At 42.3% G+C, this 25,314-nt stretch overlaps 2 protein-coding genes across 4 annotated transcripts in view; one reads left to right on the top strand and one right to left on the bottom strand.

Annotated features, from left to right (window-relative positions):
* Positions 1–22,195, top strand: part of LOC112553201 (pre-mRNA-splicing factor ATP-dependent RNA helicase PRP16-like) — a 36,432-nt gene extending 14,237 nt beyond the window's left edge. The window contains exons 20-26 of the mRNA XM_025220276.1: positions 17,473–17,621; positions 17,792–17,846; positions 18,331–18,465; positions 18,688–18,813; positions 20,377–20,472; positions 20,737–20,861; positions 21,229–22,195. Of these exons, the coding sequence (XP_025076061.1) occupies positions 17,473–17,621; positions 17,792–17,846; positions 18,331–18,465; positions 18,688–18,813; positions 20,377–20,472; positions 20,737–20,861; positions 21,229–21,307 (765 nt within the window). The 3' untranslated portion in view covers positions 21,308–22,195. The remainder of the gene's footprint in view (positions 1–17,472; positions 17,622–17,791; positions 17,847–18,330; positions 18,466–18,687; positions 18,814–20,376; positions 20,473–20,736; positions 20,862–21,228) is intronic.
* LOC112553194 lies at positions 475–15,238 on the bottom strand. 3 transcript variants are annotated; one of them, XM_025220252.1, is made up of 5 exons: positions 15,040–15,238; positions 10,380–10,602; positions 3,370–4,286; positions 2,791–3,135; positions 475–2,525 (listed from the first exon to the last, which is right to left on the bottom strand). In XM_025220252.1, the coding sequence occupies exons 3-5, from the start codon at positions 4,261–4,263 to the stop codon at positions 1,719–1,721; spliced, it is 2,046 nt and encodes a 681-aa protein (XP_025076037.1). In that variant the 5' UTR covers positions 4,264–4,286; positions 10,380–10,602; positions 15,040–15,238; the 3' UTR covers positions 475–1,718. The 3 variants fall into 3 exon arrangements, with proteins under 3 accessions (XP_025076037.1, XP_025076038.1, XP_025076039.1); XM_025220253.1 differs by lacking the exon at positions 10,380–10,602; XM_025220254.1 differs by lacking the exons at positions 10,380–10,602; positions 15,040–15,238 and adding an exon at positions 9,672–9,964.
* Positions 22,196–25,314: the final 3,119 nt, after the last annotated feature.

Genomic DNA, 25,314 nt, shown 5'->3' with positions numbered 1-25,314 from the left:
GATAAGAAAGGCATCATGAAGACCAAATACAGTAGCACAGACTGCAAACTACAAAAACAAAGTAGGGAGAAGAAGGAAGAAAAGGCTGAGTAATAGAGACCACCAACTAATGGAGGTACTTGCAAAAGAGATGGCTCTTAAGGCCAACCTTGAGTTTAGAAAGTAGTCACTGTATAAATGGCAGGAGCAAAGCATTTCAGACACTTGGGCCTGTGAAAGGAAAGCACCTTTCTGGAGAAATCTGTGTACTGTCGATAAGGTCTCTTAAACTGTTGTCTTCTGGTACATAGCGTAGAGCCAAATCTCAAAGAAAGTCCTCACTAATCTACACTTGTTATGCTTTTATTGAAACTAATATAAGGCAACATGATGAACATATTACAAAAAGTATTACAGAACTAATTTCACCTGTGACACACTAGGTCAACCCCTTCTTATAGCTCATACAAATAACAACAAAAATTTAAGCAGTGGGAAGATAGAAAACAGATTTATTATTCAATTAAAACAATGTCTAGGGTGTTTACAATAATTTTCATGAGACAAGGTGTAGACAAACTGCATAATGATTAGCATAAATGTCAACCAACTGGCATGAAAGGGTACTAATTTTACCCTCTGCAGTCCAAGCTTTCACTCTGATATAAATCTTCCTTCATAAGTGGGAAGAGCCACAAAGCAGTGATATAATTTTACTAAAAATTATCAAAAATAAAGTTTTGATAAGCAAAAAGTAACAGTCTTCAATACTGATTACTGGAAGTTCTGTCATATTTTTTAATACAACATATCTGTGTTTGGGTGCCACACAGAATGATACAAACAGAGATGAACAACGGGTTAAGTATTTATTTTAAAAGATTTAAAAATATAGAACTAATTCAAGGTAAAATGTGTACAAAAAATGCAAATAACAAAATATCAATGAACAGCTGGTATTTTAGCATGGAATGGAGAGTGTACTCAACTTCTCACCATCAAATTTACATTTCATCTTAGTTTTTGTTGTTGTCTGCTGCTTAGTTATTTTAGCAAGAGATTCTGTTTCACGATTCATCTAAAAACAATCTAAATATCAGCTTTGTTCTTGATTATTGTTAGAGAGCCGATGTATGAAACTGGAGGATTTATATAAAATTACACATGTATACCTTGGAAGACTTAGATGACTGTCAAGCAGTTCATACAAGCACCATCTTTTGCAAAGATTTAGCCCACATGTCTGCAGTTGAGCTAATATATTTCAGGTATATATCCCTTTGCGTGCACATTCATGCATCAGCATGAGCACATATACACACCACTTGCACTGAATGTCTTGTCTCTGTATGTGTCACGGCAGTCTTTAAATTATTGCAGGTGTCCAATAATGTCTCTTCAAGTCACTGTTCATTCTGAGATTTTACCTTTCCCAGCCACTGTGACATCACTGTAACTAGATACATGTGCTTTGGAATAATGCACTTGATAATTATCTTTCCTCTTAGTTGAAACCTTCTCATTGAAATCACTTCTTTGTTGCTCATACAGGATTTCATAAATATAGATGATTGTTGTTGCTGTGATTCTTTTCATTTCTTGAACACATGTTCTGCTTACATACAAATGGAAGCTGCTTGCATTTCATGGGATGCCATTTACATAAGCCTTACCGGATAATTGTATGCAGTTGAAGCTGCCTATCGTGATGCCATTTTCACTTTGGACATGAGTGATGATCAAAAATCTGTTGACTCAATCTGAAGCTCTTCTGTGGAATGCTTGAATGCAGAGTTGTCCTTACCTAATGAATGTTCTGCAGTACTTGCTTCAGGAGAGATTGAAGGCCCAGATTTTTTGCTGCAGTTTGGAGAACTTTCTGGAATTGAAGGCAGGACAGAAGGTGCAGTTAGCTTATTTTTAGCAGCAGGGGCTTGAACAGATATATTCTCATAGACCACCTCTACTTTGCCTTCATGGTTCATACTTGGGTCAGAGCATTTGGTTTTGGAGATCTGTGAGTTGATGTCCTCATCTTCTTTTGCTGCTTCTCTTTTGGCCTCCAGGTTGTCCTCTGACATGTTTGTCATTTTAGGTTTGGTAGATAAAGCATTGCTTTCTTTTGTTGGGCTTACATTGGAATCATCATCATTTTCAAGTAATTTCTCGTACTCTTTATGCAAAATGCGGTCCTTGTATAAGATCACTATCATGGCTATCACACATGGAACCAGAAAGATAACTCCTGCAAGGATTCCCACTACGATGTTGGCAGGCTCATCTTTAAACATCTGGCATTCTTCTTTCACAATCACAGTCTCATATGCCAGCACCTCTAGGCAGACTCTGTAGTGCTGTTCTAGTTGTTCAGGGGTCATGGTGTAGCTCATTTGGTCAGGGCTCAGCACCGGAGAAAACATGGGTAGACTATTCTCAGGCATATACTGGAGTCGGAAGCCATCGACTAGCACCCCTCCATTGTCAGTCACCTCCCATGAAGCTATTATGCTTTCTCCAGAGGCAACAACATTTAGCTTCACTTCCACCTGAAACAGCACAGATCATATTTTTAACATTTCAAGAATAAGAAATTTATGATGACTATGCTTAATTGTCTGTCTGTTATGTTTGCTCACATATATCCTCAAACTCATTTTCTGTATAAAGAAGATGGTTAATGCTGTAATATGTGGTGATGATGATTATTTTATATTTGGGCATCTCTTCTTTTTAATTTGTTTTCTTGGGACCTGTGATGTTTTGAATGTGCACATGCATGCATCTTGCACAGAAGCCTTTTGATTACCCTACCTTGCTGTTGTTTTTGCTGTGATGTAGGTAATGTTCTAGAGGATTGCAGTGACCTTTGTCGTCCTTGCAGTTTGTTAGCTGATTAACAAACACTTTGCTAACAGCCCCCCAACTGGTGTTGGCTCTGGTGTTGTCATCCTCGTGGATGACCTCTGTGATTGCAGAGTGGTTAGTGGAGGGAGTGTTGATGGTGCTGGTGCTGGTAGCAACACCAGATGTAGACTCTGCACCATATTCTGGAAAGGTACAGTTCCAATCAGTGTTGTATGGACCGTAGGTCCAGAGGCCATTTCTGTAATGCTGGCTTTGGTACCAAGTCAGTAAGAGGTACAGCTGGCATGAGCACTGTTGAAAGAGTTAAAAAAAAATGATAAAAGAGAACAGTCTCTTCATGTTATACCAGATTGGGCTATAAGACATAACTCGCTTTGTTCTCTAATGTTGGACAATCACAAAATGCAGCCAAAAATGCAGCATGAGATGGCATATCTTGCATCATTGTATGATCTGGTGAACTAATATTGTGAACTAACATTCCAAGACAATAAGGTATAAAAATGATGTTTTTTTCTTCCTTACTTGTAAGTCATTTCCATCTAGCCCAATGTAGGTGAGGTCTGCGAGAGTGCTAATCTGGCAGTGGGAGATGTTGCTGAGGGCGCAGTGGCTGAGGTCCAAGTAGGCCAGGTGCTGGGGGAACTTGACATCCTGTACATCTGCCAGCTGGTAGTTGTGGGAGAGAATCAGCATCCGTAGGTGCAGCAGATGCTGTAGGGCTAAGGGCTGGATTGAGGTGATCTGGTTGTGAGAGAGATTCAGGGATAGGAGACCATACTTAAGTGTGGGGAACATCCTGACGGTCACCTCCTTCAGCTGGTTGTGGCTTAGGTCAAGATTAACAAGCCAGATCATGGAGGAAAAGCAGTCTGACGAGATGTCTCCAATGTAGTTTGCAGACACATCTAGGATTTTTAGACTTTTCAGCTCCACGCTGGACTGAGGACCCGACAAATGCTGAATTTGGTTTCTGGTGAGGTTTAGAACTTCTAGGCCTTGTAGCTGCCACAAGGAGTCGACTGGAAAGACACTGAATAAATTTTGGGATAGGTCCAAATGTTTGACAGTATTCAAACGGAAGAGAGCAGAGGGTATTTCTCTAAAGTCATTGCCAGCCAAAATCAAGGCTCTCACATCGCTTACTGCTTGCAGAAAGTCCAGGGGCAAATCCCCAAGATGGCTGTTGGACAGATCCAGCTTGTCTAGCGAAAATGCAAGGCTGGATGTGTTAGGAAATATCGGCTGAATAGGCTTTTCTGTCAGGTCACATCTGATGGCTAATAGTGGTGACAGTTCAGTCAGGCAAACACAGTTTTTGTTTTGAATGTACGCGCAGGCGTCGACAGGCAGAGCATATGCGCAGGTAGCGAGGCTGGAAGTCAGTAAGATCGCCGAAACGACACTTTGAACTTTCATGATTATCCTTTCTTTAGTAGACACTGAAAAAAGAAAGTTTTAATGATAGGTTTTTTTTTCTCTGTTTTGAGGCAAATCCCTATGCTATCAAAATATTAAAGATCGTTTACATACATGGATAAGTAATAACTGGGTCATCAATATTGGTTTTGGAGAACGATTATGGAAAATATTGTCTCGGTCAGTTGGTTTAGTGTAAAATTTTAAAGCCTGATAGTGAACTAAAGTTTTTCTCCGTGTTTAGGACTCGGTATGTCAAAGGCATTCAACTCCAGGTTTGTGATGGGTAGGGAGCCGGGAGTTGTGCTGCTACAGGCCCTACCGGACCTTTCTCCCTCAAAATCCGGCGCATTGACTACTTAGCAATAGTGTTTGTCAAAACAACGTACATAGTAGTAAATAATGCAGTTGTGTTTTGCTCTAGTTTGACTTTTTTTTCCATCCTTCAATGTTTTTTCGGCGGTTCGGACGATTGGATCGGAGAGGGACAAAGCTCTGGTCCCACACACTGAAATGCTAGCTAGTCTTAAACTAATTGCCTAGTGCTGACCCATTGTGGACGAACAGTGACGGGGTATTATTCCCCACCAGGGATGCGAATCTTAGACGTGGACTGTGTATTTCATTGCTGCCTCTCCCTCATAATTATCGCTCAGGACTTCACATGACGCCGCATAGGCGAGTAGTGTTGCCAAACGGGGAAGGGTCATCAGGTCATCATACAATATTAAGATCTTGAAGCTGTGACTAGGCGCCGATTGGTTGGATGTTTGTTGAGTGTTTTAAGCTGAGGCTATACCATAGCTAGCTAGTCTAGCCTACAGGGGCAACATCCAGAGAGACATAGCATGTGGCAGAGATGACAACCGAACCAACAGCCCCTGTGATCTCGGTCCCATTTTCCGTATCTTTGCGCCCATTGGTGTTCAGGAACTGAAACGACGAGCCTGGCGTACTATTTCAAATGCGTAGCATCATGTAAACATTAGGAATTTTTAGAAAATAAAATAGTCCGGATACGTGTACACAGAATCTTCGGGGATAATCGAGAGCCGATTGGTATCACGCAGGACCGGAAGTCCTCCATTAATTCAGCTGGAACGTCCTGGTAATGTGGTTAATGTATGCTTGGGCCCGGTATTTTAATAGGAGTTATTGCACGCGTGAAACCCGGACTTTATTCATGTTGGCAACTCAAACATAATTAGAAACAAGATGGTCATAATGACACTAGATGTTATTGTGTAGATTATTTATTACACTGGGGATCCTGCTGCGTGAATGATTTATAGTAGTGGATCTTATTGCATGAATGACTCGTAACAGTGGATTTCATTGCTTGGGTGATTGATTACCAAGTGCGATTTCGTAGATGATCGACAACACAAAAGATCGTACTTCTTATTTCATAAATACATAAATACGACAATGGTGTGGAACCTTATCGAGAGGTGCATTGACTGAGCATCCGTTCAACTCCAAAGGCGTGCGAACTGCCAGTTCAATACCCGTGTGAGGCAGCGCACGGCCCTCATGGACTTTGCTGGTGAGTGAGTACATTACTCTCCAAACTGACTGAAGTTGTCGGGGACGGTAAGGGAGGGAAGATAAGCCCCGCCCGCACAAAAAGCTGGCCTCGAGATAAGTCAGGGCTTAGGTTAAGTTCACTCCCCTACTACCGTAAGATTACGAGGTTGCCTTGACATTGGAGAGATAATACAGACGCGGTGCTTAAAAAATGGATTTAAGGTGTGGATTACTCGCCTTTCCCTCTATTGTTGCATAGTTGTTGCGACCAGATGAGAATACAGACACTGGCCGCTAAATATGTATGATACGTTGTTGTCATAAACCCTCCCCACCACGTTCTGGAGATCGGGTTGGAGTACTGTTGAATCAAAAGCTATGACTCCAGTTCGTCTTTGAATCCGCAACAGTGATATCTGCTTTATACATTCTATTTCTCCTCGGACTATGTTAGGTTTGGTACAGCAGAGGATGAAGCCGTCCTTGAGAAGAGCTCTTTCCAAAAAAAAAAATATATATATAAAAATGGTTGTAGATACTTGACAGATGTTTGTCTCATACCTGTTCATATCTCTCAAGGTTGTGGTGGGAAGAGGGGTGGACTGGTGTTCTAGTGACGGCGAAGAGATTAGGAAGAAAAGACTTAAGATATTCTTGACCCATAAACCTCATAAACACTCTTGGTGCGTCTAGGGCCTTCCTAAGACTTACTAAAATATCCCGCCCCAAATAAAAAAACCCCAACAAAACAACAACCATAAAACAAATCAACCCAAAATAAAATAAAAAACATCAAAGCTTAGTTTTTATCTGTAAACAGCCTGTTGGTGGTAGCGGACCTTAATGGAGATGTTGACAGATTCACCTTTGCTTATTGTCACGCGAAAACCTTTCCCTACCCTCTACTTCACCCATCCCTTAATTAGGGGAGTCGCTGGTCTATTGGCGCTTGCCTCCCACTGCAGCGAGGATGGGCTACCCATGGGTTAATATTTCGTTCGTAGGTTGGTTCTCTGGATATGTTTACAGGACCAGTTTCTGGTTTGGCGTAAAACATTTATTTACCTCCGTTCATCCACCCCTAATGAAAGTGGTTTTGCGAATGTTTATGGATTCAGTTTTTAAGTGTAGTGCGAAAGAGTTTTACAAGAGTTGCGCAGCTAAGATGATTTATTGTTTATCCCCTTCCCCAAACACCACCCGACCGACAGGACTTTTTATTCCGTAATATGAAAGTTTAACCTACGTCAAAGAAGGAGCAGTCAATGTGTGGATGGTTTTCACGGGGGGAAAGGGGTGTCTTAGGTGTGTTTGCGCACTACCTTTTTCCTCCCTATCTTTTCATTGTTTGAAAAGAAATTTACAGTAACATGCCAGAAGGATAAAAAGCAACATAGCCATGGGTATGAAAATTCGTCGAAACAAACAGCTTAAAAAATAATGTTACAAAGATAATATATCTGTCAGATACTGATAAGGACACCACTGTTCTTCAAAGGTAACAACAACCATAAATGAACAAGTTTAGATAAAACTTATGATTTAAGGGTTGTAATACAATACAAGAGGGTTTTTTTTTTTATTTTTCATTACACATTTGTAAGTGGCCTACATGTTTCTTCTAAAGTGATTTCGTCTTCAAGCGAATTTCGTTCAGCACCTGTAAGTTTTACTACTTATTCAATTAATCGATTCAAATCATAATCTTCAACAGAGCGTTCTGAATACAGGCTAGAAAGGAAAACTAGTATTTCTGAGCGTATTTTGTCTGATTTTATAATAGTTTGACAATTTTCTTTAAGCAATTTTCTAATTTGTTTACTGGAATAGCTACGTTTCTTTAATGAACAAAGGTCTAGTGTAACGTCGTCATCTGTACTTCAAGAGTTTTCTCTCGCTAAATGTCTATTATTTTCTTGCTTGTAGTTACTACAATCTAGCTGAAAATTCAATTTACATATGTTTACGTGTTTAAGAGGCACACAATCCGCGTCCGCGAGGGACTAGATAGCCAAAGCGTGCACCCGGCCGATTTTAAAATTCAGCTTCTATGACGTCAGCGTTGGGGTGGCGGGTGGCGGTATGCATTGCAGACTGTGATATTAATCTCTGCGTGTAGCATCTGTTTACAGGGGTGTCTGCATTGCCATGATATAGCCTTAGTTGTTGGTTCTGCATAAAACACCAATCCCCCAGCCCTTCTACTCTTAGGGATTGACTGCTGATCTTCGTGAATAATTCACGCTTAGATGTGACAACAGCGGTGATTTGTTGGCAGACAACTGCCAAGCCCAGCTGACAGTCGGTTTACCAGAAATCGGTAGTCTGCGTTTCTAAAACTCTCCATAATGGAGTGTGCACGTAGTTCCGGCTGTACAACTCGCAATGTTGGACAGGATCAAAGGTAACAAGTAGTCGCGGTGGAGCTCGACATTCTGAAATAAAGTCTTCGTCCAGATAATGTAATTGGGGGTAAGAGAATTTCCTCTTCAATAAGATTGGATCGTTTGTCGAACTACTTAAAAAAAAAAAATAATTTAGTAGACGTTTTGATTAGTTCTTTTCAACATGTTGGATACTAAGGTTTCTTAAGGAACGGTCAAGAAGTTTTTATTTATTTTAGTACAAGAAGTTGCGGACAGAATAGAAAAGGAGATGCAGGAATACTCAGTTAACCACCGCAGGACTGAGTGAAACAAGCTATTCGGTTACCTAGCTTAGTGCGAAAGAGTTTTGTAGCCTCTGTAACCTATACCTCCCAGTCCTTGGCTGCCATCACATTCAATTAACTGAACTTTATTACACAGGGTCCGAATGACAAGTGTCGAGTTTTGCTTTGTTAGTAACACAATGCGCTCACCTCTGATCTCTGACATTATTCTCAGCACGTTGGGACGATCAAGCAAGGGGCATCACGGTACTCAGGCCTAAGCACCTAATGGCCCGCACATTAGTTTTTAATGGGTACGGATTTCAGAGAAAACAGAATTTCCTTTCTGAAATTTGAGTGTTCCATAAACACTTTAAAAACAGGGATGCACCCACTCCCCTCCTCCTCCCCTATCCCCGCCCAGTCGGTCAGCTGCAGTCCCCCTGCCTTGTTTTTTTTACCCCATCCTCATCACCACAACACCTCGAGGACGGGGAGAATAGAAAAAAAAAAAATTGCAGCGCAATGACCCTTTGTTCATTTATTCCCCACCTTTTTTTTTTCTGCAGCTGCCTTAGTCCGGTAGAGCGGCACCAAACAAATCCTGCCGACTTGAATAAAAGACAGCCTCAGCTTATGGCCGGAGGTCTGATCCGTGATCAACATAAATGTACTATAGACACCATTGTAGCTTGTTGACAATCTCCGTTCCAGCGTGTCCTGTTTACTCCTAAACCGTGACCATTTTTTCTATCATTTGTTTTCGAAGCCTTCATGGTATGGACGAAGTAGAGCAGAACGCAAAGGCGGATGAGAGGATTTGGTAACATCACGTAGTCAACTCTTTTCCATGGCTCGAGTACTCGCTCTGGTTCGTGGCTTTGCAGGTTAACTCATTGTGATTGATCAGTGTTGTTTTATGCCGAATCAGCAACACAGGTTGTATCAGCAGCAACTTTCACAGTTTTGTACACAGGTGTCACATCCAGGAGATAAATTACCGGGTAGTGATAACGAGATCCGAACCCTTGAATCCACGACTTTTCGGTGTTTTAGTATTTCGGTCCACCCACCTGACATTAATATTAATAACAAGAACAACAACAAAATTTTGACACTGTAAAAGTTAAAAAAAAAAAAAAAACTCGAGAGAAAGCCTACTGTTATTTGTGATTCACATTTGTTAAAAAAGAGCATCATGTAGTAATTATTACAGAAACATTTTACATACCCCTGCGTCTTCTGTTAATGTCATATGTAGTGACATAGTTCAGTGCACGCACTTTAAATGTTTTTCTCTAACTTTTCACAGCTCATATTCAGCAGTGTTTCGAGTGAAACAGCCCTGCAACTCCTCACGCCCCTCCCACTCGCATTTTCGTTCGTAATCGCATGGTGAACCCTCGCAAAGTACGACAGCACATGTATGCTACATTTGGTGACAATGATACAGGCTGTTGAGTTTTGCATCATTCTTTCTCTCACACACACACCGCCGCCACACTCTGTAAGCCCGTTGACAAGTGGACACGAGTGCTATTCTTTTAGAAGCGTTTACAAACAGTTTTGTAGTGTGGATCCTTTATTTAGGTGACCTGATGCAACTATGACCCTTGCAAAGGCGAGCCAAAGAAAGACGGGGTGACGATGACCGATTTTTGAACTGGTGTGAAGGAAGGGGCATTTCAGGTTCAAGGAACATGTTCAAAAGGTGAATCTGTGCAAAAAGGTGGGAAGGATAGTTGTTCGCGTGGTCTTTCAAACGCTTCAGCTTCCAGTGCCACAAATAAACATATCTGACGCATCTGAGAAATTTTAAGCAGTGGACTTCTAAGGGCAGTGTCAAAGGAAAGTACGAAGTTAAATTGTGAGAAAATGTTGTAGTTCAGTGCAATCTGTTTCGGTGCAAACTAGCTGCGTGCTTTTCACAGGTGCTTACCGTGCGATGCTAGGCCGTCTGGTGCTCGCGCGATGACAACGCCGTGTTTTCAGAGACGACCTGGTCACAGGGTTCATCTAAACCACGTACAGAGCAGCAGGACATCCTCATGACCCGGCGTGGGTAGATGCTGCTCCAAGGTGCCTGGGTGCAGCTGGTTATGGTGTTATTAGTCTTCTGTCGGTCTCATCAGGGCTTTTGTCTCGTGCTGTCACGCCGGAGTCTTTTGATTTGTTCCAAGGGGGAAAAAAAGAAAATACACAGTAGGACCTGTCGCTTCTCTCGCGGTGGTAGGGCAGTTGGCTTCCCCCTCAACTTACGGTTGTCATAACGGTGGGTGGGGAGTGTCGAGAGACGGGAGAAGAAAGGGTTAGGGAGAGAATGAACGAGGGAGGGGAGGGAGAGTTTGGTTTGAAATAAAAATCTGTCATTTGACATCGGGGACAGCTCGTGTATATGTGTGTGTGTTTGTGACGTATCGGTCAGTGAGAAGTTTGACAGAGGGAAACCAAGTGACGTATGGCTGATGAAAGCCGTTGACAGGTTCTCACCCCCTCCTACCCTCACCCTCTCCTATCCCCAGGACAGTCTGTGACCATGCTGTTGACACAGCCACATGGGGAAAGAAGACATCTTCCTCTCACTCTTTCTCACACTCTTTTTTCTTGCTTTTTCATTCTGCCCATGTTTTTTCTCTTAACAGTGATGCCCATGCACACGAGCGGGAGAGTTCACGCTGAAACGCAGGCGCACACACAAACACATGCATGCTAATTTACGCACGCACCAAGGTCTGGTGTCAGGGACAGCAAATGATCTCACTCCTCCTTCCTCCCGCATCACCAAGTGTATTCTCCTCCCACGCAACAACTGTCCGTCTATGCGCTATAAGCCTTCACACAACTCCTCCTCCACTGTCACCCCTATTCTCTCTTACCCTCCCTCCCCCACTCCATCACCCAAACAATGTCTGGTGAGATGCATTATCGCTTGAAGCATTCGCACACAGACAGTTCGACATTCTTGGACCGAGTTCAGTGGGGATTGGCTCTCCACATACAGCTTTGGAGAAATGATGCTTTTTTTTTTTAGGCGTTGATCCAGAGAAAGAATGTGCCAAGGAGGGGAGGTGAGAAGAGAGTAGAGATGCTGGGTAGAGAACTACCACCCAGTCCCCACCTTCCCCTGTTTTTAAAAATTAAACATCCAACTGTGCCGTCCGTAGAAACGACAACTGATTTATCAGGGGAGGTAAAGATAACAAAACAGGATTGGATTCCTAGTTGCAAATGCTGTTCTAAATGTCGTTTGAGAGTTATGACTAAACTCTTTTGAACTTTTTAGATATCTTCACTAGTCCTACGACGGCTAGGCGGTGAAACTCTTCATCTTGTTTATATTTTCATATTAACTTCCTCCTTACCAGGCGCGAGGTCTTGAGAAGCGGTTATTAAGACTGTTGTATGTAGTTGATAAGATAACTCGTTCACAGTGGGTTGTAGAATCGTCAGGATACTTCAGATAAGTGTCCACACATTTGGACAAATTTATGGTTGGGCTTTGAGTGTTTGTTGTTCGGAAAGTCCAGTGATTCAGTATATCTCAAGCTAGGGACACTGTCTGACAAAGACATACTGGAAAGTCCTGCCTCTGGGTAGCAGCGACGAGTTAACCTGATTTATCAGAAAAGATAAAATGGGGCAGCAAGGATAATTAATGCCGCCTTCCATATGCTGAGCACTAGACTAGAAGTAGACTAGTTCACTGCCTTGACGGACCCTAAGACCAGTAGACACTTGATAGACGGGAAACGCTTAATACCAACATGCACAGCGGATCACCAATCACTGCACGCACACACACGTGCACGTATGTGTACACACTTTATAAAATACAATAATATAAATATGTATATATAAACATCTATAATTTGATGAACAGTTACTCGGCGCGATGCTTGCTCCACGTGAGCTGCTCGTTGACTGATAATCAAGATCTCATTCACGGAGAGAAAATCACGTGTGTGGCGATGGTCATAGGCCAAGTTGGACACCATCCTTGGGCAAAGGTGTACCTCCGTTGCTGGAGGTGACAAGGGAAGAGAACTCAAAAAGAGAAGAGGAATTAGAAAAAAGAGAGATGGGAGTCGATTATGGCAGAAGGTGGTGATGCCGATGCTTACTGGAGGGAGGAGACGTGTCACATTTAGTGTCTCCGCTTTCGAACATGAAGACAAATGGTTTATACATTAAAAAAAAACAACAGCTGAATCACAGCCTCACTTAGGGACTGTTGTATATACATTCCAGTTGATAAAGTTTTGGAGACACGTTTTCTTAATGAGCAAGAGACAATAGAGGTCAAGGGAGAGGGGTCAGATTATAAGAGCACACGTTCCGTGGTGTCTTCCTTTGACCTTTTTCTTCTTGTTTAACTTTTCTAGCAGCCTGTTCTCTATTCGGGGGGACCTCACAGCTGATCTCGTAAAAATCCAGAGCGTGTTGTACCAGCTGTGTGGATTAAAGGCTTTCTGTAGCCATGGCCGCCAGAAGTCCGGGGTCAGGGACATCAGAAGCCGGTCTAGTTAGCGCTTGCTCGGTGGCGCCTCGCTTCCATTGATCTTCCTTGTGTTCCTGCTTTCTCCATTCATCACCATCACCCAGTCACCAAGAAGGCGAGAAAGGATAAAGTAAGGTTAGGATGACTAGTGAAGTCATTCTTGGGGTCCAAGCTTAGGGTCTGTGACGTCACTAAACTCTTTACCGGCTCTCTTGGCGCCCACAACATTCGGCTTTGATTTATGCCTTTGCTTACCATCAGATTTTGACGCTTGATGGGCCCATCGCAGTTTTTCTTTCTTCTTTCTGTCCATTTTTTTTCTTATGAAGAAGTATCTGATCTACTGGTGGGAGAGTGTTCTTGCCCGCACCAGTGACATGGTTCTTGTGTTTTACACCCGGCAACAGTGACGGATGTTGAGATTACAATCTGCATCGTACCCGTAAAAAAAAAAAAAATGTATAAGGGGCGAAGTGCTCATCCATTTATCATTAAAGTGCAGTGTCTATCTACCCTGACATTAAGAACCCCAATAGGAAGTTGGTCGACTCTGATGCGACAAAACAGACAGGCCGTCCAACCTGTAGGGAAAACTGTAGGGAAACAGAGATCACTGAAGACAAAGTCCACTTCCTGTACACTTGTGAGGTATAAGTAAAAAATGAACTTATTCGAAATATATGACACAAAGATACTAGAGAATGTACTGACACTAAGGAATGAAGATTGCATTATCTCTGTAACGAGCTACAGAACTGGAGCAAGTAAAATTACGGCAGAAACAGTCTTAGCATGCATATTTAAAAATTGATTGCTCAAGGTAGTGCATTAGTTTAGGGTATAACTGATGTCAAACATGTAAACATACAGCAGTTTGGATGATATTCATTATCTGTCCATAACCGCATGATGATCATACATAATCTTTGGTGCCTGATAGTCGATATATTCTTTAATTCAAATGTAGGAAAATTTCCATTGTATCATGTTTTGTTTTATATGCTCCTTTACTTTGTTAATACTATTCTTGAGCCTCTCCCATGTCTAAGTGATGAAGTGAAGTTTCCAAGGGTCAAACGTCTCTCCCTGTTGTCCCTCTCCAGTAATCCTCTTGTAGAATTTTGTATAACACTAAATTCTCGGTCTGTTTTCTCTTGTACTTGTGTCTATATTTTTTTTTTTCTTTAGATTGTTAAGCTCTTGTCTCACAGACAGTGTCAACTGAGGGTTGCGGGTATTTATATCGCCTCGAATTAAACGTTCGGGTGTAGCACCTGGGTACAGGCCCAGACTGAGTTCATTGCGCTCTTGACTGTTGATTGACCGACACTCAGTGAACACATCCTGTCTTCTGAGCATTCATGGCGTGATTTATTGTCACTGTTTCTATTCGTTTTTATTTCAGTCTAACTTCGAAATCAATTACATCTGGAATGAAAGCCAAGATACTTAACCGCCTCATAAGAGCTATGGGGAGCTATTATTAGAACGATTACGGCGGTGTATCACATAAATATAAACCCTGCACCTGGCTGCGCACGCTCGCTTGTTTGTTTGAGAGAGAAGGCAACTTAGGTAGACAGGGTGGCAAGTGACATAACGTCTGAATCGAGCAGTAAAAACAGTTGAGAGAACACGAAAGACAGTCCCACAGAGCATCCAGACCTATTTAGATGAACCGTGTTTATCTTCTATTGTAGAGAGAAGAGATTGTATATGAATCTGAACTACTCGTTGATTCTTTCCGCTTTTCAGTGATTCTTTTCCGCTTCTTTTACTGAATCTTGATGTAGAACGTAAATGCAAATGCAACTCCATGAAGAATTCATTCCCCTGAATGCTGCAGTTGTTCGAGAGCTAGTTCTTCAGTAGGACTTTATAAACGCCAAGCTGTTAGTACCAAACACTGAGGACCTGACATTGCTATTTCTGTAACTTAGGATTGAGTCTATGACCGCCGTGTATATCCTGAATATATTCCTCCGGAATACAGGAAAATTGTGCCCCTCCCTCATCTTCAGGTGTGATGTGATGAGGGGAAGGGGGAGAATGGGGGGTGGTATTTAATGGAAAAGAGAAAGAAAGAAAATCATTCACTGACCTGTTATTCTGTCAGAGAAAAGGTGTATTGTTTGGGTTTGCACACGTTTTTGCTGATTCCGCGCTGATCAGTTCCTGTGGAAGCTGTTGATACGGGTGGTCGCTGCCCGTACCCTAACGCTTTATGACTATACATCAGTGCGTGAGGTGGGAAGCTAGAGAAGAGTGCTGAGTGCAAAGAACTTGAAACTCGTGTGCAGAGAACTGGCGACACCCTCCCCCCCCCGCTTTACCTGCGGTCCCCTCCCTCCGTACCCCATGCAGTACAATGACATGCGCAGTTGAGGCTTGTAAGGCGATGCTGCGGTTCGTTACCACACGTTTCGGATTTTTGCTCACGGAAAGGTCACGCAGTGCATCCGCAAGAATGCGTTGTGCGAAATTCGATAAGATTAACCGAGTGGTTATCCGTGTGTCCGCGCCAAGCGATTGCTGACTGAGGGTCTAAACGATGGCGACGCGTGGCTGACGTCATCGTCATTGTTGTCCTCCAGGACGCGAGCAACAAAATGATGCACGGCGGTTCTTGAAAGTCCGGCCTGCGACCGTCCAAGGAGGACTCGGGCATTTCTTTCCTTTGTTTTATCGAGCTCTCATCTGATACCAGCTGACGCCCAGCGGTGGCAGCCAACATCCAAGGACGGTCCTACACAGTTTCATGCTGGCTAACGTGGCCAAACCTGGTCTCGAACCTGAATCGCACAACGAACCCTTTTACACCTACTCCCTTGCCACTCCTAGCATCCCCCTGCCACACCTTTCTCTTCTAACTAAGACTTTTAAGTTCCGGCAGTTTGTCAATACTGAGAGGGGTAGAAGGTTCTAGGCGTTTCTGTCTACTATATTGTCTGACCTTTTGCGGACTTTTTTTGGGGTTGGTGGTGGGTAGTTGTTTTGTTTTCCCTCTGCCTAATGCGCACCGATACAGTTGATGGTTGTAGTCGGTTCCGATCTCGCCTCGAGCACGGATTTTTTTCCCCTTTGCACGCATCACATGTTTAAAGTGCCATGTTCTCCAGCATGTCGACCGTTTCATCGTGTTGAGAAAATAGTTTGTTTGTTAACGCTCCGATTATTGAGGAATTACGAACAGGTTGCGTTGACAGATCCCGAAGAACGGGCATAACAACGAGCGTCACACTCGACCTCGGTAGGGCAGCTTTTCGTGTTACAAAACACAAACTATTTGTTTTTCTTCCATGGACGTCTCCGAGAAGGGTGGGCTGTCTTGAGATCCGGATTTTACCCCCTGCACAAAAGGCGTTGAAGGTGCGCTTATCCTGGGGAGTTGAGACGGTCTTGTCTTGCTAGAAAGGCGATGCACAGTGGAATGGGAGTGCTGAGAGGGCATGCGGTGATCTTCGCGAATGAGACTGCACACGTGTCGATTCAGTAAACAGTAAACAGAAGTACGAAGCAGGAAGAAAATCACGATAAGAAGATTACTCCCGAGATGTTTACATGAGGGAAATGTCACGTAATGATAACACTTCACAAAGCACAGCGTCCTTCAGATAAGACAAAAATATTGTCACACATTGGTTTGTAGTCGTACATGCTCGATAAGATACTAGAAATACTGATGCTGTTAAAGTAATACCAATATTCCAGGGGGTCTGGGACAGAGATGCTAACCCCAGAGAAAGTAAATGTAGTAAAGACGGCACACATTTCAGTTTGTTTGCAAAGGCTGTTGGGAGGACATCAGTTTTGTTGTCATTCATTTTTAATTTTTTGAAGACGCTCGTACTCCGTGTAGATGAAGATTCTGTCCTCGCTCATTAATTGGCGATGTCTCTTTATTAAAAGGGTTAGGATCATTGAATGTGTGTCATACCCTTTTATTACCACACTATTAAAAAAAAAACCGCTTGAGATCGAAAAACATGTTTACTTTCGTAAGGAAACCTGAGAAGGAAGTCCGAAGGAACGAGATAATTTCGCCATGGGTTCAAAAGTGCAGGCCAGTAATAAATTTGAATAGCCCCTTGGAATCAGTAAAGTTGTATTGTATTGTAAGCCCATAAACAGTTTTGTCTGTTTTTCTTTCTTTCTTTTTTTTTTTTTTTAACATCCGAAGTAAGTAGCAATCTTGAGATCTTTATTGAGGAATGTTTACATCTGAAGTTTGTGTTGGCATCTTTATCGAGGAATATTCCGAAGTACGCTAGTAGTTAGTAGAATCCGTTTACTCAATGCTTAATTATACTTTAGAAATCAAATTGCTGCAGCTTCTTGTGGCATCGTCGTGCGTGTAGGAAGACAAATTGAGATAAGGTCATCTTCAAGTAGCTTTAGTCACATTTAACTGTTCAGTTTGGTAATGATCATTCTATTTTTGTTGTATAACAATTTGTCTTCTTCTTGGATACTTCTCAACTTGTTGTAAATAAAACACAATTCTCAAGCTGTGTTCTAACTTTGTGGTTTCCAGACGATTGTATCAATGCTGTCAGTGCCAGCCATCTTCTTCCGGCCCAAGGGACGGGAGGAGGACTCGGACGCGGCTCGTGAGAAGTTCATGGTACCCGAGTCTGACCACCTCACATATCTCAATGTCTACCAGCAGTGGAAGAGAAACGGGTACGTAAATATATGCACGCTTACGGGAGGGCAAAGGTGCAGGTCGGCAGGCATGGTTGGAAGGGTAGGGGAATGGGGAGTACGCGAGAAAGAGTGGAAGGCCGTGTTAGATAGTCAAGGTGTGTGAAGAGTGAATGTTACCTAATGCATCTCCTCATCTTCTAATGCAGGTATTCGTCCAGCTGGTGCACGCAACACTTCATCCACGTCAAGGCCATGAGGAAGGTGAGCAGAGCACGACTGTGCAGTCAGGGAGTGCCGACATACTTGTGTTAAGCCTGATCAGCCAACGGAATGCAGAATCCGATGGAAACATTAGATCAAGGATGTTCACTGTTTAAGCCTTTGTCGTTGATTGCGGTGGCGTGGGAGGCTGCTATCTTGTATCTTGTATTAATAATACATAATATTGGAATATATGTATATATAATTATAGAGAGTGTATTTCCCCACAGTGGATTTCGTGTGACAGAGAAAGGTATCTCACACACACACACACATACTATTATTAATAGAAGAAGCCTACATTTAAGGGAAATGAATGTCCCTATGTAAAATAGCAGCTGTTGTATGGCCGTAGATAGTAATAAAAGGAAAGCCGCATTTTAACAAAGGAATGAAGCTGCATTCGAAGCAGGAATGGCCGAGTCTGATCGAAACGGCTTTAGAGGGAAGTCTAAAATCTAATCCTTGCCATTTGGTGCGCCAGGTGCGTGAGGTACAACAGCAGCTGCGGGAGATCGTGGAGCAGCAGAAGATGGCGCTGGTGTCGTGCGGCAGCGAGTGGGACATCATTCGCAAGTGCATCTGCTCTGCCTACTTCCACCAAGCCGCCAGACTCAAGGTACGTATCTTAATCCCCTCTTGGGCGGAGAACAGAGTGAAGGGGAATGTAAAAGAGTAGTTCCTAGATTATGATCAGATTTTGCTGTTCAGAGTTGAGAGTGGGGTAGTGATGGCTTTTGGTCAGCGCAGCTTTCAATGCAGTTAAGAAAAGAAACTTTGCATTACGCTTTAACTAGTCTCAGCAGCGACATTTAATTCTGCTACTGCTTTCGTCTGACAGGGGCTGGGGGAGTACGTGAACACCCGGACAGGCATGCCTTGCCACCTGCACCCGACCAGCGCACTGTTTGGTATGGGCTTCACCCCGGACTACATCGTCTACCACGAGCTGGTCATGACCTCCAAGGTGAGTGTTGTGGTGAATGTCAGCCACTGCTGACGACACGAGTGTTTGAGTATGGTCGTCTGTTTTGCGCAAGCACACACACGTGCACACTACTTAGCAAAAGACATCGTATCTACTTTAACAAAAAAACAACAACAAAAACTTGGCTGCGACCTGACTGTTCAGAAATATGTAACGCGTTTTTTAAACGTATCAGTTTAGTTCTTTCCACTATTATAGCGTTGATGTATGTCAGCTGACAGATTCAACTGTACACGTATTTTTTGAGGGCAGGTTAGTTCTTGTACACATTTGCACCAATCGAAATATTTTACTCCAGAGATACCGCAGGTGTCCATTTTGAGTTCTACTTTATGTTAGTGGGACGTCTTAACGAAGATGTTGTCCATTCCCAGGACGCTCAGTAACAGCTATGTGCTATAATACACATCAGCTTTTCTTATCTGGAGAACTGCGAGGACACTTTCATTATATACACCCTGAAACTACTTCACGATTTCTTATCACCAGGAAAAGGATTAAATTATTATTTTTCTTCGCTTTCCCACATGTTTCTACTTGTTAAAAAATAGTTAAAATTATTATACACTTATTAATAAGTTACTTAAATATAGTCTCCTCGAAACGAGAGACCGATGTATTTAGACGTGTGCCCAGCTATGCTAAAAAATGTGTTGGCTGCTTTCCTTGTATGCTGTGATGGGTTGCACTATATTTAATTTGCTTGTGTGCTGTGTTTTTGTATAATTTTAACCTAAACAGTGTGACTGCGCCGACCGCGAAGCGTCGTCTGCCTTTGTTTAGAATTATCGTGAATAATGGATTCGAGTCACTTGAGGGCATGTCTTATGTAGCATTTTTTGGTAAAGACATTGCTTTGTCTAGCACTGTACAAAATAGTTCCTCATAGGGTGGGAGTAGGAACTGTTGATGAAGTGTGCACATAAACATTAACGGCTGAAAGATAGGAGTTAAGGGTGGTAAGCAGCCTGCTGTAGCTGCGTTGGTTTATTTAGTGTTTGTCTGACACTCTCTCGTGGTTCTGTGGGTGACTAGGAATGCATGGAGATTGTACCTGACTTTTTGTTTCTGCCGTTAACCGGCATGAATACATGACTTTGACTCTTGTTCTTTGGTTGATCAGGAGTACATACAGTTTGTCTTTAGCATTTCTGTCACTCGCCTTTAGGGCGTTTCAGGATTTCTGGCTGTTTGTGTTTGTAAACACGAATTTATACAGTACGCGTGTGTGTGTGTGGAGAAGAGACCCTATGGCTCTACTTTTGTCGCTGAGCTGGAATTCATGCCCTGTGTGTGTGTGTGTGAGAAAATATATGCTCTGCCTCAGTGTGTGTGTGTGTAAAGAGAGTTAGCCTATGACTACTTTTTGATTGAGCAGAAATACATGCTCTCTCTCTCTCTGTTGTGTGTGTGTGACTAACCCTGTGACTTTATTTCTGTTGTTGACCAGGAATACATGCTGTGTGTGTGTGTGTGAATGCATGCTCTGTGTGTGTTTGCGTATTTGACTAACCCTGTGACTTTATTTCTGTTGTTGACCAGGAATACATGCAGTGTGTGACAGCCGTGGACGGCCAGTGGCTGGCAGAGCTGGGGCCTATGTTCTACAGCATCAAGGACGCCAACAAGACGCGCCAGGTACTGTGTTCCTTAGTACTAGTCAGTCGATCGACCCTCCCATCTTTACTTCACCGCCTGTGTCTAGCTTTTTTTTTTTAGTGTGACCATTCTGTAAACATCGATATGTACCCTAGCATCCAAGTAATTATCCTAGCATTATTTTGTTTTAATGACCGACCTATAAACGTTTGCCAGTCATCGTAAAATATTTTGTATTGCATGTCCTGTTTAGAGGTGGTTTGTCGAGTCGTGGTGATAGTCTGGTGTGGTGCTTTCTAACAGGAGCGGCGGCAGCAGGCGGAGAAGGACCTGACGGCCATGGAGGAGGAGATGAAGAGAGCAGAGGAGCTGCTAAGGGCACGTAAGGAGCAGGCACAGGCTGCAGCCACCCCCGCCTCCGCTCGACAGTCAGTATCCGTTACACCTCATTATTGCTTCTTGGTAACATTGATCTGCCTGTCTGCCAGTTTTATCTTGCCCACCTGACGAGTTGCTCTTTCGACCCCATGTTTTATTTAGCACCAGGGAGACGTCCCGAAAAAATTATATGTAGCGTAATTGAGTTTTAGTTTATAGTTTTCAAGTATACCTTTTCAATTATTTGAAAATTGTAAATTTTGTGTTTCTTTTCTTCTCGTTTCTCCTCATTCACACCCAAACTCCCCGACCCCTCTAATTTTGTCCAACTAATTTCTTCCACTTTTCTTGTTTCTACTATTTCCAAGATATTACAAGTGCCAATATATAACCTTGTTTTACCTGACTTTTACACAGGTTAATTGCCACACCTGGGAGACGCGAGCCAGGTACACCGTCATCAACACCACGCCGTTCGCCAAAGTTTGGACTGTAGCCTGAAGTGTGAAGCCTGTAGCCACCAGTCTGTAACATGTAGTCTCGCTTCCTACTACATCTATTATGAGCAGCTGGGAACAGGGCATTCCAAGAGCCGCCAGTATGTTAAGGTCTGCGACTAATGCCTCACATTTCCTTGTTCACATCTGACAGACCTGCTGTATTGCGGATTTTTTTTAAAGAGAAGTGAGAGTCTCTTGTGAAGAACTCTTCGCGGAGAAGCGGTGAATGATACGTTGTTATAGAGACTGGCTGTTAGGTGTACTGATCAGTGGCTGGTTGTTGGGGGTGAAGAGGAGTTGCACTGTTGAAATTTATCAAGTTGGGACAGAAGCTGAAAAGTCATTCATTAAAAATTTATTTGACCAGAGCATTTTCTCAGGAGGCGCTCATGCAGAAATCGTTGGGAAATGGTGAGCGTGAAGTCTGTGTGTGAATGGAAGACTCTGGTTTTGTCAAAAACTGCGTTGGCTGTCGACCTACGGCGATGGTGAGAATCTCAGGGTTCAGGTCACCGAGCATGACCCCCAAGTCAACTGGCTCCACAGTGATGAGGGAGATTGTCAAGCTCGTGCCGGTGGACGGCCTGATAAGAAGCCTGCAGCTGAGGTCCAGGTCTAACTGCAGCACTAGGCAACTAGACACAAACACCCTGCGGGCACCCGAGGGTTTGGTCAGGGTAGAACTGTGTTTTAAAATGCATTTAATGGTTTTCCATGACCTTCCATGTTTTCTACATGTGTTCGTTTGCTTGTTGCTTATCACATGCATTTGATAAAAAGTGTGTACTGTTAAAAACACACCTCTGAATAAATTTGTTGTTAGAAGCCCTGAGGAGGTTAAGGTGACGATATGTTGAAATAAAAGCACTGAATTTAAGGGACAATGAAAATACTTTTTTCTAATTTTAGTCTGTGTTGTAGCTTTTTTTTTTGTTGCTTATTCATGAATCCTCGACTGTCTCTCAGTGTGTTCGTTTTTTTTTTTTTTTTTTTTTTGGTGTAGGAGCGTGCGGTAGGTGGTGACGGACGTGTGTTAGTGGGTGTGCTTGTGCACGCATTGAAGTGTATTGCTGTTTTCATTCCTTCGTTCTGTTACATATTTCTTCGAATGATCACTGATAAAAGCCGTTCTGTTTCATTCGGCACCAGGTCTTTGTATCTATGTACCTGTGTATATGCGTTTCTGTGAAAAAAAATCGGTGTGCCAAAGGCCAGTCGGATATTTTTAACGCCATTCGCGTGCTATGCTATTAAAATTTATTAACTCAGAAGTCAGCTTTCTATGTTTCGCCAGACATTGATATAACTCCTAAAGTAATGGCGCAAGCGGTCCGGTGGCGCAACGGTTAGCGCTGTTAGCGCCTGTCACCAATACAGTGAAGGTTGGCTGCCCAGAGTTCATTTCTCGTCTCGGGCACGCTGATCTTTCTCTGCACGTGGCATCTGTTTACAGGGCTGGCTGCTTGCCGTAATATAGCCTTAGTTGCTGACACGGCGTAAAACACCAATTTCCCCCCCCCCCCTAAAGTAATGGCTGGAACTGCTTCTCTAGCACTACACTAGTTTATTTCACTATTTGAACGTGTACCTTATTATCATGATTCACGTAACTGATATTAATATAAAAGAAAAAAAGATTTACAGCATTACTGCGGTTCCCTTGGCAGGGCCGGAAAAAATAATTTTGCGGGCTTTATTCAGCCTGCGAGCCAGACGCTTTCCTCTTGCCTAAGGGAGGCAAAACCCTGCAAAATATTAGTTTTGAATATAATTGGAGTTGCGTCCCTTTGACCATTACACTCCTTTTCCCTCTATTAGCGGGATATTTTGCCGAAAGAATGCCATGCTTCGGCATAATTTATGTTTCTAAAGAAGAACATGTTTTCGCTTGTAATAGTTTTATGCCTTGATTGGAATAATAATTTTGTAGACCATATAATCACGTGCCATGCTTAATCCACAATCTACTTCGGGATTACCAAGAATAATGCTTAGTTTTCGATAGCATATACTTTGTTATTCGGCTTCACTTTGATGATATATATATATCAGTCTGTAGGATTACACGGTATCTGATTACATGTGTTACTGATTAAATCTAACATTTACACATTAACATTAACATGCAGTTTTAGTTTGTGAGTAGAAATACAAAATAGATTGGGCGAGATATTTATATATGTGAGTAAATGAGAGAAAGGTGAGCTCTGATCACATCCACGCCGTTTGCCTGACCCCTCTTATATTAGACAAGAATTTTTTTTACCATGTCATGATCAAAGGTCATATTTGGTACATGAACACGAACTCAGGAGAACGTTTCTTCTTTTTTTTTTTACCTTTATTTTCTGTTTTAAGATGCTCCCGGGGGCTTCAGATAAAAAATGCTACGGAAAAGAACTTTTACAAACGTATATATATATATTTTCGCAATATGCAAATGTAGAAGTTAGTGGCGTACTTTGTGACTGTTGATGAAAGCGGTTTCTCCGCAGTATCCACGGTCTAAGGGAAGCAACCATCTGCAATACCATTCATCATCATCATTATAATTAAAAGTATGAAAATTTTCCATTGGGAATTTTCCCCTGCAGCAGTGCAGACAATTCTTGAAAAGACATTAATACAAGGAAAACACAACAAAAGACAAATCAACCATCAATAAAGAATCAAGAGTTAAACCTCCTAATAAAACTTTTTCTATGTTATAAGCTATTAACATAATATATTCAATCCATCATAAAAGTAGCATCGTATCATCAAAGTCCGGATGCTATGTTAGCATTGTTAGCTTGATTGTATTTAGCATGACTCACTTAAACACACAAATCAGAACAGAATAAACAATAAACTGCGTGACTGTTAATGAAAGCAGTTTCTCCGCAGGATCCACGGTCTAAGGGAAACAACCATCTGCAATACCATTTAAAAATATTAGTCCCTGTTTAACTAACCCCCGCGATCCTCTACTATCTCCGTGTTTAGTTTGTTTCTCATTTTTTTTTTTTCTGTGCTGCTCTCTCTCTCTGACTCCAACTCTCCAAGTGTATTTGTAAGTGTGTAAGTCAATCTGTCTGTCTAGACATATTTATCTGACAATCTCTGTATCTATGTCCCTGTGTATCTACGTTTCTGTGCGGCTAGAAAACAAAACTGCGTGCTGGAACCATGGCAATCAGGTGTGGGAAACCATTTTCGCTGCCAACAGCCATTTGCTTATTTGTAACATTATTCGTGGGCCTTTAAAAATTATCAGCTTCAAAATAAGCCTGCTACATTTGGTCAGATATTTGTATAACTTTTCAAGTGATGGTTGGAACTGTTTCTCTAAATCACACTGGCTTATTTCATTATTTCGAACTGTACGTTATTATCAGGATACATGTAATTTAAACTGATGTTGCTATGAAAAAAACCGCCTAGGTTTACTACATTTCGAGACCTCCCCTGCGGTTGCCTTGCAGAGTTGGAGTAAATGATATCGTGTCCTAATACGGCGTACGGGCAGGTTGTGCCCACTAAAGGGAGACAAACCACTACAAACGTCACTTTATTTGTGATAGATTATTAGAGTCGTTTCCCTTTGACCATGTTTTTGTCTGTGCTCTTTTTCACTGAAAAACATGAAGCTTTCAGAATTTACTTATTCTATAGCACAATGGAAATGCAGAGTAGTTTTAAAAGAAAAAGACTTAGTAATTTGGTGTCTTATTGTGAAGAATACTTTCTTTTATAAGCAAATAGACAGACAGGCAGGCGGGAAAAAAAACTGATAAAGAACGATGCAGTTACATGTAACGACCATATCAGCTATGTCACTTAGTCACTATGTTTTGAGAAAATCCTACTTAAAACAGTACATTAGATGTGCACTCGCTTATTTCGACTTTTAGTAGGATTTTTGGAGTGGGGATGCACTCTATTTACAATCAAGATTTTTTATTTTATAGTTTGAAGCGATGTAGAAGTGCTGTATTGACTTGCTGTTCTACATCTGTACATG

The sequence above is a fragment of the Pomacea canaliculata genome, linkage group LG12 (assembly GCF_003073045.1).
Source record: "Pomacea canaliculata isolate SZHN2017 linkage group LG12, ASM307304v1, whole genome shotgun sequence".
Classification (NCBI taxonomy): Eukaryota; Metazoa; Mollusca; class Gastropoda; order Architaenioglossa; family Ampullariidae; genus Pomacea; species Pomacea canaliculata.
This window is presented reverse-complemented; position numbering and strand designations above follow the sequence as displayed.